Source organism: Acanthisitta chloris, unplaced genomic scaffold (assembly GCF_000695815.1).
Source record: "Acanthisitta chloris isolate BGI_N310 unplaced genomic scaffold, ASM69581v1 scaffold28515, whole genome shotgun sequence".
Lineage (NCBI taxonomy): Eukaryota > Metazoa > Chordata > Aves > Passeriformes > Acanthisittidae > Acanthisitta > Acanthisitta chloris.
Window position 1 is genome coordinate 44,322 of NW_008674714.1, and position 14,653 is coordinate 58,974.

The window sequence follows — 14,653 nt, forward strand, 5'->3', positions numbered from 1 at the left end:
GCCAGAAAAATTCAGGCAGATAAGGCAAAAGCCTGTTTCAAGGAACCTTTCTGTCCGTGAACTCACAGGTAATGGGATGTTCACAGTTTTGTTCTGCACTGTAGGGATGCTATTTGAAATGAGAGGCAGCTGGGTTTTGCACCTCAGCCAAGGAGAGAAATTAGCTGGGAAGCGGTCTGAAATTGATGTACAAAGCAGAAAAAAACTGAGCTATGTGGAGTCAGAGGTTCTGCACAAACTGACAGATAAAGAAAAGACATTTAAAGTGTTTGAGGCAGAAGTGCAAATCAAGAAAAAGAAACTTTCTTAAGATGCTGATACAATATGCCAAAACAAATCTAATTTTAAAAGATGTTTCCATTTGTATCTTATTAAAATTACAAGTGCAAAATGTGTCTAGCCCAAGGTTTTAAGTGCCATTTCAAAAGCAGCATGTCAGGTAAGAGCACATTCCCTAACTAATCCCAGCAGTTAATTTTATCTCATATTTATGCTGTTATTAGAGAACAATGAAATAGTTGTTTATTCAGACTCTCTAAAAAAGTAAAGAATTCACAATGCCCAATTTGTGGAAACCTATGTACCCATACACACTGAAAAAGTGAACGACACTGAAGACAGGGTTATACTGATTTCAGACTTGGTGCCTCTAGTACTTACAAGTTTGAATAAAGGGGGGACAAGGTCAGTCTGTAACAGAAAGCTTATAATTATGGAATTATTCTAGTTGAAAAAGAAGGCCTGGCATCTGATACATATTTTTTTTAGCAGCAGTGCCCCTCATCATCTCAGTTATTTTGGCAGAGCCTCTTGCACAGCTACATGGTAAATCAAACCAGAATACTAATCAAACTTTTTCTTTAAAAAAAACAAAAACAAATCAAAAAGCCAAACAGAAGGAAAAAAAAAAAAAAAGAAAAAAAAAGAAAAAGAAGCATCACAAAAAAAATACATATTTGGTTTTTAATGAAGCTAGATCAGTTGTCTGATCCAATTTATTCTGTGACTGTACAACCTGGTGTTGCTGGTAAAAGCAACAGGGCAACAAGTCATGGCACAAGGGGCTGGAGGCAGAAGTCAGCAAGGGAGAGAGAAAATGCCATAAACTACTGTTTTCCAATATTGTACATCATAAGCCTGAAACAACAACTGCATCTGTATAATCTAAAATACATTCAATGTCCACATTTCCAGTGAGCTGAGGAGTCTGGACTAGATGATTTCAGTGGATATCGTGAACCTCCCCATAAGCTGTGGAAAAAAACCTCTCACCCCAAAGCAAGACGTGACATAAACCTCCAATTCAGAAAATGAAAATCAAATTCCTAATGATTGAAAAGCTGGACTAAGTAGCACTAATCTGCTAGCAGATCTGGGTGGACCATTTGTTCTTCCTAAGACATACTGTCAAGAGTTGTGGGTGTTTTTCCTGTTTATACAATGTTAAACTCTTTTTTTTTTTTTTACATTTAGATGCATCCCTGCAGTTCTCTGTTAAATACCCTGAAATGATACGCAGTTCCTCATAACCCAGTAGTCCTTTATAAAGAATTCTAGTCCTTCTCACCCTACAAAAGGCCACACACTTATACACACACCATTGTCTGTGTTCTTCCCAAAGGCTGACAAAAAAAAAAATCCATCAGTTATGCCTCTTTTGGACTTTTTTGTTCATATATTATGCAATTCAGTGGTTCTCAAAATGTGGTTCATAGGCCAGTGTTAGTCCAAAGAGAACTGGCTGGTTGCATTGTTTCCAGCTGTTATTTAGGACACTCAGGCTGTGAATACCTTTAAGCAAGAATGAACCAGCTTAGCTGCCTCAGGTCACTGCCATATAAAAGGAAGTGAGAAAACAAGAGCCTCTCTCCAGGACCAAAGCCGCTAGCTGGAAAAGAATTTCCTGGGTAGCAGAAGGGAAAGAAAACTGGTGGTGGCAGCATGTACAGAGCACCAAAAATAAGAGCACCAGGATAGCATCTGGAGAGTGAAAAGGAAGATGAGCAGACAGCAAAACAGCATATGCTGAAGAAGATTAAAATGTAACTAGCAAAGAAGCACCAGAGAAGAAATACAGCCATGCAAAAAAAGGTAACAAAATTGTTTTTCCTAGTCAATGACAAAATCTGTATCATACATAAGAATTTAAATACAACTATGTATTTTGATTATTATTTTCAGAGATGTTCAAACATGATTTGCAAAGAATTAATGTTTGTTTCCCCTCTGGCATTTACCCAAGGAATTTCCTTCTTATGCAAAGTACTCCAGCACTGATGCTCAAGGGGAAACCAAAATTCCACTATTAAACAGCTATGTAACACCTTCCTTCATCTATCACTTCAAATATCCATCAGACTTGAAAAAATTTAAAGCATGGAAAAAAACCCTACAAAATTTCCTAACAGAATGTCATGCGAAGCTGATGCTATTTCTAAAGCATTAACAATTAAGAACTATGTGGGAGTCTACTCTGCTAGTGCCAACAACTTATATGCAGATTCCCTATTACAGATTCAAGTACTTTCTTGTCATGTCCTTTAAAGACAGCAGCAGCATTTTCTAGGGGCCCAGTTCAGTTTATTACAGTAGGATTTATAACAGGTGACTTCTACATTTGAAGAGAACAGGCCTGTGAAAAGAAGGAAATATAAAAGCTCATTTACTCCCCATTTGAAAAGGGTATTTTCACCCCTGCATCAATACTATGCAACACTACTGTGACCTGTTTTGACTGAACAACTCGTAAACTGCTGCTCAGCAGATACAGGTACTTTTCTTTCACTCCTTCTGAGGTGTTTCTGTCTGTTTCCACTGTCATTTGTTTTCACAGGTTATTCCTCAAAAGCTACGCTTGAATGAGCAGTAGTTTGTTAATATGGTAATTATCTCACTGCACAGATCTATTGGAATGATGGGCTCCAAGACAGAAGCACTGCTGGTTTTTTCCAAATTCAAAGACTGGAGTAAAACATCTGACTGCAGAAATAATTTAAGGTATGGAGAGAAGACTTTCTGTACAAGTATGAAAATTGTATTCTCTCTCATGACAGGTAGTAAGCTAACTGATAATGACTGAAGTGGATACTGCAGATGATGAAAACATGATATTCACTCACAAATACAATGATTTGTAAAGGTCCAAAACTAACACAAAAAGCTCCTATGTCAAACTTGGCTGACTACACTTGCTGAGCTCCGAAACAAGAGCTCCAGAAGTGGAAAAGAAAGAGCAGCACTGGTGGCATCATCATTGTTACCAGTGTTAGGAGGATTCAAGGAATCAGCAGAGTTACTCTGGAAGGATTCACTACTACTCCCCTGCACTCCCAATATTTATGGCAAGTTACATAAAAAACCCCAAAGCACAAGGAAAGCCACTACTAGGCATTAGGTTGTAGGGCGCTTTTAGTATTAGGTTTTCTAATCAGACAGCTCTCCACAAGTCCTCTCTTTATTCTGATAGTACCAGGTTTTATGGGATTGGGCATGATCAATAAAACCAATACCTTTTTGAGATGTCCTAATCGAAGTTTGAAAATTTCTTCCTGTTCATGATATTCTGCTAGAGTCAAACTGAAAAACAAAACAATCATGTAATTACAGCTTTTATATGGTGGCAAACAAAACAATAGCATTCTTACTTAATTACTACAGTATATACAATATCTCATGTGGTTTAGTACCACAATAATACAAGTAAATTTTTGAACCATCTGAATATCTTGGTTTGTAATTTCAGGGTCAAAACATACTTACAAAATGCCTCTGTGTCTGGTATTCTGGAATATTAACTGCCTCTTCCACTGGACCATTTCTGTTCTCTCAGGTAGCCTGTTAGATTACTTAGGTGCATCCTGAATCATATCGCCATCCCTGTGTTTTAGCTGATGCTACTCCACTGCTCCATGCTGAACTCCAACATGTTCAGAAACCAGTTAGACAAGAGTGATAACACTGGATGTCTAAACTGAGATTTGAACAAGGTAGTGCAAAACAATACACTGCAAGTTCATTAGCATTATGTTTTGCATGAAACCACAAATTCAGCTTTGAATTCACATATGACTCTTTTGCTTGTTGTCTTCATCTTCCTTTTCTCAGAGATTTCTGTCTATAATTAATTCAATGGTCCCTCACTGTCTATAGACTTGCTAGGACACAAAGTCAGTAATCATGTAGGGAATCTAAACTGTTCATACAGATTAGTAACTAAGAAACCAGCAAACTGCCTGCATGCAATATCCATCTGATGAACAAAAGGGACACAGAAGACAAACACCAAAGAAAAGAAACCCAAGAGACTTAAGCTCCAGGTAAGAGCCCATGCATATATGATGTGAAACAGGGGATGGGGAAGGAGAAAGGAATGACCTCCATGAAAGGGTTCACACAAGTCCCTAAAAACAAATTAAAATTAAACATTTTATTGTTTTGCCTAGATCTAATATCTCTTGCACCATGCAAAGCTAGAACTAACAGTATAATACATTCTCATGAAATCCCTATTTTTATGAGTTATCAGTTGGGAAGATAGTTACCCAAGGTGTTTAGAAGGCTACACATGCTGTTCATATTGCAAGTTGAAGGACTAGAATGCCTTGAGAATCACCAATAGTTTCACCAGAAGTGAGGGATACCCATTCAAGACTTCTCTTACAGCATATGCCAACTTCAATAAAATTTGCAGAAATCTAATGGACTATAAGACTTCTTTCTCCCTTTTAAATCTGGACAAAGTTTGCCAGAATTTTCAGAATTCTAACCCCTATATTTATTGAGTCTCAAAAGTTGTTAATAGAAGACTGCATCTTTTCAGGATAAAACCTAGTGGTTCTGAACTTTCATAGAGCCCTTTCCATTCCTGATACAAATACTGAATTTTGCTGCCCCTTTCCTGGTTTGACCAGTTGAGAAGACTGATTCAACCAAGTATCAGTGAAATTACTGGGTTCTTTTTTGACCACAGTATCTAAATTTTAAAAAGATTAGAAACAGCTTCACAAGACTGCAGTTATATCATCAACCTTCTGATCTGTGACGCACAGAAAACACACTGATCAGGTGACAAAAGCACTCATCATCATGTCCTGTCAGGATCTGAAAGGGAAGCGAACTTGTCTTTTAAGAAGCATCATACAAAGTCACCCTGCATCTTTTTTTCCTATTGGAATTCAAAGCAGTCTTGTATTCCAGTCAACAGACATCCGCAAATGCTCTGAAGGCAACAGAGTGAGGAAACTTGCCTTTCCAAGAAAGGCAAAAGGTCTCTCAGTACCAGATTTTGGGACCTAATGTTTATGTTCTTTTCCTACCAAAATCTCCTGTGGGTTTAGACAAGTTATACTACATCTTAAAAGAAGAGGCATTAAAACAAATGTGAAATGGGGTGTCTCAATAGCTAGGAAAGCTGGCAGTGCATTCTCTGTACGGTTCAAGCAACAGCAAGAAACCTAAGAAACAAATGCTTTAATTCCTGTTCTAATACACCTGCTAGAATTATCAAAGAGAGCAACAAGGCCACACTAGACAACTCACTGTGACATCCCTGATGCTTTTTCAATAGTCCTATTAAAACAGTGAACTACTCTAACATAGATTAAGTTCTCACTTAAAAAAGACAAGGAATCAATGCCAATGTGTACAAGGTTGAATATTGTTCTTTCCAGATTCTTGTCTCCAGTATAAATTACAGGTTTGTGCATTTCCAGAGACATATATAGTAACGTTTGTCTTTCTCAGAAAGCAGCCTAAGTATTTAGGTGGCTTAGCAAAGCTGAACCCCAAGTAAAACACACTAAAAAGACGAAGTTTATGACATGACCTACCAGGATTTTCAATGAACACAGAGCCCAAAACCCACATATCCCCTTAAAAACTAACATAATCTAGAAAATCTGGTCCTTTGTATAAAACCTCAGCTCTTCATGCAGAGCTATGACAAAGTGCCTAGACTGCTCTAGTAAGTATTGCCTTCCAAAAAGTTCTGAAATAGCCCTCTGGAGCAGAGCACAAATTAGAGGTCATATTGAAAACATTAAGACTTGAAGTCACTCCTTCCATGTTTCCATGCTACATCCCAATAAATGACTGTTTTCCATTTTTCTATTTCCTTACAAATCTAACTCTATTAGGGGAACAGCAGGACTCACAGCAATCTGAAACTGTCGTTACTGACCACCACATTCTGGAGGAAAGCATATAAAACACCCAACTGTACACAGATGTAGCCACTTTGGATTTTGTTCATTTGCTTATGAAACCCAAAACTTTATTATTTCATATTCCAAAACATTTACTTTTTTTTTTTAGGGGTTTATTACTTTTTATCTATAAATACACTGTACTTTATATTTCTATTAAAATAGCATAAAACAAATAGCACTAAATCAATGACAGTGTGCATGCTGTCTGCTTTCTGGCTACAGGCCACCAGCCCACTGCAGTCTGGAAACATCCTAGCAGCCTAGAGACTGCTTCCCATCAGCCCACCACCTCCTGCCTCCATCTACTCACCACAACTTTTGGAGGGCAGTGGCACCTGGAGGCACCTTCTGTATAGAGAATCAGAGAATGGTTTGGCTTGGAAGTGACCTTAAAGATCATCTAGTTCCAATGCCCTGCCATGGGGCAGGGATGCCACCTACCAGATCAGGTTGCTCAGGGCCCCATCCAAGTTACCTACAAGACACCATCATTTCCAGCAGAAGGGGTTGCTCCTCCATCACCTGACACACACAGGTCTCAGATGTGGAGAAAGAAAGGTTGAGGAGGACAAGGGAGGGACGTCAACTAGAAACAACTAGGCTGCAGCCACCCACTAAACGAACTTGATTTGGATAGTCAGGCCTGAAGCTAACCTAGTAGCACTGGGCAAAGAGGGCAGCTGGGAGTAGGCTGCATGAATTAATGCAGCAACTGTCTGGTCCTGACCATGATCTTCTCTGTGCAATAAATGCTGTATTTTAACTGTCTGCAGCCAAACAAACTTTCAAACATATGCAATGAATTCCTGAAATTCCCTAAAATGCGCTGGACAAATTATGGGCATGTAGTATAATTTTCCTGTGATGACTAGGCCCATGATGTGACACCTTTATTTGCTGCTGGAAGAAAATGGACAGCTTTCCTGGCCTGAAAGGCTTGATAATCACCCATTCTAACATTTTGGTTTTTAATTAGCAAAAATAGGCCTTTCAGTCAACTATGTTTTCATAGGCAAATTTCAAAGGTTTTGCCACAATATGCATGGATAGACATAACCAGTCATCTTTTTACTTCTTCCTCACAAGTTCCCACAAAACCTTCTTGTATGATAGAAACACTCTTCCTAGTGGGTACAGACAAGACAAAAAACCCAAACTTGCCTGTGTTCCTTAGTTTTCATTTTCACAATGATCAAGACTGCTACATTTACAAGCATCTCTCCTCCCACCTTGTCCCAGTTGGAAAAACAACCTGGATACACAGGCACAGCAGAATGCAGCCATGCTCCCAAACAGTCACATACACATTCAATACAAGTTTTTGGCTACAATTTCTGAAGCTCTTCCTTTTTGGTCCAACCTTATCCTCACACCAGTTCCCCAAATTTCTACAAGGCCGAACAGACACTGACCAAGTAAAAATCTTTCAGGATGTCTTTTCACCCATTGTTTCCATGTTTGCCTTAGAAAGAGAGTGCCCTAGGAAAGGAGCTGTCTTTACTTGTCCTGTAAAGCCTGGACACATTGTTGACACTTAAGCCTCAAAAAGTTTCTGAAAATATTTGTTATTTGTTCCATACAGAACAGAATGCTCCCTTTAAATGATGCATTTGTTCAGCTACAGGAACAAACTCTGCCAGCTCTCCCTACTCTCCTACTCCAAATTGCATGCAGACTACCATGGAGGAACTGGGAAGAACTGAAGAGATGACTGGGAATGAATGCAACTGAAATGGCTGAAGCTGCACAGGAGGGACTACACCACCAAAAACTAAATAAAACACTGCTCCTAGAAGCAACTGTCTAGCAAAATAAGAGCTGTTTCCAAGAGGTGTGGCCTAGCTAAGTAATCTCACAGAATCATCTCTCAGGTCTCCAAAGAATCTGGAGTAGAATTTTCAAACAGAATTTTTTCCAGGGCTAAGCAGGCAACCTCTACTTCAAATAAATGCTGGGGTTTTTTAAAAAATAAATTTCAATTTATCCTTTCATGTAAGCCTTATAAAATTATTTTGCTTAGTAGAAAAGATAACTCTCAAAATTGAAACTACTTTTTAGTTTTAGTTTAGGCTACAAAAAGGGAAAGAATGATGGAAAACCAGGACAGTGTTTGGACTCTTCTGTTGCATGTTACTTAAACACCAAACCCACTCACAGGACACTGGTCGGAAGGGCACTTTTCCACCAGTAACTTCAGTGCAGAAGTTTTGCTTTTAAATTCATATCAAAGATCACAGTATATGCAGACAAACTAAAACAATGCCTTTATCAATGCCTTGGGTAACATCTTCAGTCTTGTTCATAACAGTTGAGACCCATTTTCAGAAAAGGCTTCAATGCTACTGTGTGTTACATAGCTATAGATCATTTTGTCTGTCAGTATCTGAAGCTGGAGACATTTTCTAAAGCAAGCAACCCAGTGGTAAAGGCACCTGTTGCTAACAACCACTAGCAAGTTGCCTGTATGTTTCAAACCGACCTGCCTGATCACATTCATATACATTGTACTGACTTACTACTGCTTTAGTTCATTAATCTCAAGCAGCTCTGCATTGCCTCATGCAGCATATAAACAGAACCTTCTCCATTTGGCTATACTAATTAAGATCATTCTGCTGAAGTAATGCAGAAACAGTGATAGCAAAATGGAGTAGGAAGGAATCACATACAGCAGATGACATATTTGCTCTAAAATGGAAGTGCACAATTAATGTATCACCAAGATATGGAAAACATTTCATTCTGGCCTGAGAAGCAGAGAGGATTCAACACATAACACTACTATACCAAGTTATAAAGGACACCTAACTAAAAACATCAAAAAACCCTTTCAAGTGAAGGCCTAAGACCATAATGCGGATAAATGATTCTGCAACCTCGGGATGCATTACAGATCTTCCCAAAGGCCTGAAACAAAATTGATAAACTTATCATATAGGCAAGTAATCTCATATCTACATTATATTGTTATCAAATTAGGAGACCTAAAGGCAAACCAGTTTTGATTCAATAACTGCCAACATTTATGCTAGCATTAGATACAAAAGGGCAATTCTGACTGTTCTCTTGGCACTTCCATAACCAGCAAACATTTTCATGTGTCATTTAACATGTAACTGTTTAAGACAAATGAAATGAAAATCTGAAAAGCTTTTAGTAAATGCGAAATTATTTAAAACTGTGTAACACCAAGAATTCCTCTCGCCCTACTTAATAGTTAGATCATGACATCTGCATTTTTCCCCAAATGTGTATTTTATCACCTCTCAAAGCAGCAATAAGATTATGGGATTAGATCTGGCCAAACGCTGGCAAATTTAAAGTTCTGTAATTTTCCAGGTATTTTCCATTACTTAAATGTTACTTCTAGTAACAAGAGGAACTACATTCAAGCAAAAGGTATTTTTAACGTAATGGTAATATTTACTGCACTATTCAGAAGTATTAACTACAGTCTCGGGAGAAACACAGGCACTAAGTGTTACTAAAGAATCACACTGTGAACAGTGACTCTTCAGCTCTGTCAAAACACACAGGTAATGCTAATCCAGATTTGCTTACACTGCCAGCCTTACAACTGTTATTTTCGTGGTATTTCTGTCACAGCAAAATGACTTCACAATGTGAACTGTAAGAATGATGCACTATGCAGAACACATGCAGCTGTCTCCAAAGGAATGGGCCAAACATATGTCTTTTGCAGATCTGACCAGGGTAACTTATTTACCTTCAACCCCTGGAGGTATAAATTACTACCTCCACAAGTGAGAGGTGACAGATGACCATGTTCAACACAAGTAGCTTACTTCTGCAAAGTAAAACAGATTAATTTCTTAGTCTTTTTATCCCTAGTTATTTATTTTTTATTTAAAAATAAACTAGGAACAGATACACTATCAGCTGCAGCCTCTTAGCATCAAGGGCAATAACTAGTGTCTTCAAGCAGCAACTTCATAAAATATTCAAATTAAATGTCAAGAACACATCTGTCTGTGCCTTGAATTACACCATTTCTGTCTGCAGGAAAAAATGTCCCTAGGAAAAAAAAAAGGTTCTTTGATAGCTGTCAGTAACTTCTGACAGTTGAACACAGGATCTAGCATTCAGAAGGGGGAAAAAGAGGTATTTTTTCCATTTGTTTTTAGACATGTCTTCAAATACTAAAGGCTGAAAAACGCTTTTCCTGTCAACTCAGTACTGATACAGGAAAAACAAAATGATCTCTAACTAAAGCTCTTAAACCAATGTGGATCAAGAAAAGTTCAATAGGTGTCAGTGACATTACAAGAGTGGGAAGTCAGGGTAAGGACACTTCTAGATCAGGAAAACATGAGAGCATTGCATAAACACAGAATGGGCCTTTCTCTGGTGACTTTACCAAAAATAAATTGTGCAATTGTAAACCAACTCATAGACAGTGGTGCAAATTTCCCTACCATCAGCAAGTCCTCAGTGAGAATATAGCTGCTGAATATACCGAGTGTCTTTTTATGCTGTTGTCTGAATAGAAGGCACACAGACAATATCTGAGAATTTATGTAAAAGGCTGATTGAAATGTTAAACTTACAGCTGTGGTAAATTGGGTCGAACAAAGGGATCGTTTTCTGCCCCATTCACAGCTTTATTTTTCCTCTGCTTGGGTTCAGAATTGGCAGATGGTGCCTGAGAATTATTTGTAGTTGGAGGCTTTCGCTTGGCCAGGAGCTTTCTTTGCCTTTCAATGTCTTCCCTTTGTTGATTCACCCATTCTTGCTGCCTGTAAACCAAAAAAAAAAGCTTTAATAAAGTTTCATCAATTTGCATTCTTTAGAGAACTATCTGTTCAACTGATAAGGCATTTTAAAATTTCAGAAAACTTACTGTACATGTGAATGTATTTCCCAAGAAAAAGAACCCCAAAGTTCTTCATGAGGTGGGAAAATTTTGCTAAAGTTCTGCCACAGTTGACTTGGTAAATATGTGGTGGTTTTTTGTTATTTTTGTTTTGGGGTTGTTTGGTTTTTCAAAGTGTTATGCATAATTTCTGTACTAGAAAAAGGAAAAAAATGTATCTAAACTGGCAAATACCTTCTTTTATACCATCAAAAACCCCATAACAGAGTGAACAGAGAGGATCTGAATTTTATAGGCCAAACACTGATTTTGAACCCACTGTTCCCAAATAAATCATCAGTTTGGTTGTATGGCAAACAATTACAGCTTTTATGCAAAACATATCTACAGACTGTTTTTAAGATTGCTTTAGAAAAACAATGCCCTAGGCAGTCACATAATGCTAAGACAACATGCTGCTCTTAAAAACTAAAATCTTAGTGGATTACTTTTTAAAATGCATCTATCTACATATATCTCCAAAGACTGAGTCAGACTCATTACCAAAGAACACCTTTTGAAGCACTGCATAAATATTTTACCACTATATCCAATGTTCTCCCAGAGTCCTTTTCCTTGGCCCCATCTCTGCTGAAATACCTGCTACAGCTCTTTTCCAGGTGATTGCTCTCTCCCCTCCACTTGCACTAGACCCTATCTGAGGCTGCCAGATTTTTCACTCTTCCTTCATGGCTCTGAGGACCAGGATGCCTGAAAAAGCTGCTACTGTGATGATGTGCTGGGTAGCACCTATGTGACCAGTGAGAACTTGACAGACCTCATGTGCCTCAATGAGCACCAGTGATACATGGTTAGCTTCTTGAAAACTCACTGATTTAGTTTCATAGCTCTTTCTACCAGCTGAAATGGTAGTCAACTCTTTCTACCAGAGTTGAATGATTATGTGCTGCTTATTTGCTGCATTCACACTTTTCCAAGGATAGTTAAACCCAAGTGAAACCAAATTGTGTTTCAGAGAGACAACCAGTCTTAGTATTCCCTCAGCTGATTAATGGAGTTCTGTACTGTATTCTCAGTCTTCAAAAGGCAAAGCAAAACACAATATATGAAAAGCTATTGCAATCCTAGAACATTAGTAATAAAAAAATCCACTAGAGGGAACTAACAATTAGTGAGAATTTTAAGAACATAGCATTGACTAACTTCACAAGATTTTGAAATGCAAAGCCATCTGTCCACTGTTCAGTAAATGAAGCACCATGACGAACTGTTGTAAAATGCCCCAGGCGTAATCTGTCTTGCATGCTCTTCTCTCTGCTTGCCAGCTTCTCCTGTGTGCTCTGAGAAAACAAAAATAAATATTCAGATTTAGTTGTGCTGAAGTGTTCAAAAAGTCAATAAACACTCAGGTTTTTTCCTCCAACAGCCTTCTAACAGAGGGATAAAAGGATAGTGAGTGAAACTTTACCCCACTTACTCTAAGTCTGCAGTTGTCAGGATCAGTACTGAGGACAACTTATGCACAAAAAAAGATAATCTGAGTTTGGCTCAGTTGTAAAGTTCACTGTTCATGCTTAACAAAACACTTTATTTGTAAATACAGAAAAACAGAGTATCAGTATCAGAATTTAGAGGCATCTAATTAAGATTCTGTCTGTACATGTCTATTATGAGAAATGAGCCTACTTAGATATCAGAAAGGGAACACCTACTATACTGAGCCTGGGAACTTCCCTGACAGAGCACCTATGTGACTACCTGTACCAAAGTGACTTTGTCCAGGGACTTCCATGTGGCAACACACTGCAAGCAGGCTCAGCTGCAAACAGTCACCTGTGGTAACAGAGGCAGGTGCCCTTTCCAGAACCACTCACTGCTACCACAGCATCCCTGGGACTTGACAGACAACTGAGTCTGCCTTGTCTGCTTCAGCCGCAGAAGGAAGAGCACTGTGAACACCTGATGGAAGGAAACTGTTCTGTTACCAATGCCCAATTCCTAAGAAATGCCTGTGACCCCAGATCACACACACAACACCGACAAGTTGACAGAACTAAGGATCTCTGTGCAAACAGAACTCTAGACTGAAGAAGGGGCCTGCACGGCCCATTCTCAGTTTGAAGGCACTGAACAGACCTGATGCATCTCTTTCCTGCATTCCCCTCATGCTGGAGCTTGTAAGGAACTGCATTTATTTCTGACCTGCTAGTGGTGAAACTCCCTAATCCACTAAGGGCTCAGTTTGTGCCCTTGTATGTGACAGCAGCGTCCAGCAGCTAGCATTAGGGAAGAGACTTGGCTGTTCATCTTAAACATTTGTGTATCCTAATGTAATAAGCTGTTTTTCTATTACTTTTTTGTTTGTTTTTTTTTTAAAATAAGGCTATTTTAAAGAAGAGGGAGAGAAACAAGGAATCCTTGTCTTTTAAGAAACTGCTCCTAGTTTAAAAATAATTGCCATTATATTTCAATTAAATATTTCTTTAGTAGTGGGATGAAGGTAAACAGTCACCTTCATTTCCTTGTTTCTATTGATTCTCAGCTCACATGGCATTTTATAATTTTAAATCAAAAATTACCTCAGCCATTTAAGTGTCTAACAAAGAGAATTTATTTGCCTCCTCTACACAACAGATTATGTTCAGAAATTCTTTCATCCACTGTGATCTTACAGGTTGTCCAGAAAACATGCCACATATTAAATTCTCATCTTTAATGTTTCGGCATATCTGAGCTACTTATGATGGGAAAATAATTTAAAAATTATTTTCCACATTTTCCACGATCTAGAAAAAGCCTCAACTTTTGCCTATTCAGGTTTATTTTGCCTATTGAGGTTTATAAAAATACTGCCCAGGTAGAGACCATGAGTATGAACTTCCAGTCTCAAGAGACTAATGTGAAAAAGCTGAAGTGAAAAGGAAGGAGTCATAATGGAGTTGTACAGCAATCTCACAGCTTCTATCACAGAGATTGGAAAAGCAGTAAACTTACCTTTTCAATTAGAAGCTTCTTGCTCATTGAAATACATTTGTTTAACCTTTCTTTATATTTTTCAAGTAGCTTTTGTTGTTCATCTATTTGTCTTCTAAGATCACAGTTAGCCTAATAAATATACACAAAATATGAAAAGATATATTAAAACACTTTTTTTAATTAGCTGTCACAAAAAAATAAAAGGTGTCTACCTTCACACGACTGAAGGAACATGCATAAACACAGCCATCTATATATACAGACAAAAATTTCATTTCACAGATCTATCCCAATCTGTAGAAGGATGCCTTGCTTCCTTTTTTATGTGCTTTACAGTGCTCTGCATACTGTATTACAGAGCATTCAGCAATAAATAATATATAAAAGCTCTGTATCAATCAGTTTTCCAGCTCTCCAGTTTAATTTTAGCTCCAAGTCCTTTATATCTGATTGCTGAAGTCATGTGAAATCCTAACATTTTGAATTTAAAAGAAAACAAAAACTTCACTATGATAACAGCTTCAATTATCTGAGTAGGAAGTTTCACAAGTTCCCTATATTCCAATTATATTACCTTAAAACCCCCACAAAAGCACTATTTTGATTAAAACAAGTTTAGGGTTGTCTCTCCCATCCT

At 38.0% G+C, this 14,653-nt stretch overlaps 1 protein-coding gene across 1 annotated transcript in view; it reads right to left on the reverse strand.

The window, feature by feature from the left end:
* The window catches only part of TLK1 (tousled-like kinase 1), a 57,248-nt gene that overhangs the window by 27,364 nt on the left and 15,231 nt on the right, over nt 1–14,653 (reverse strand). Inside the window, exons 8-11 of the mRNA XM_009075455.1 lie at nt 14,035–14,145; nt 12,244–12,380; nt 10,775–10,963; nt 3,510–3,576 (exon numbers count right to left, since the gene is read on the reverse strand). Coding sequence (XP_009073703.1) covers nt 3,510–3,576; nt 10,775–10,963; nt 12,244–12,380; nt 14,035–14,145 — 504 coding nt within the window. The remainder of the gene's footprint in view (nt 1–3,509; nt 3,577–10,774; nt 10,964–12,243; nt 12,381–14,034; nt 14,146–14,653) is intronic.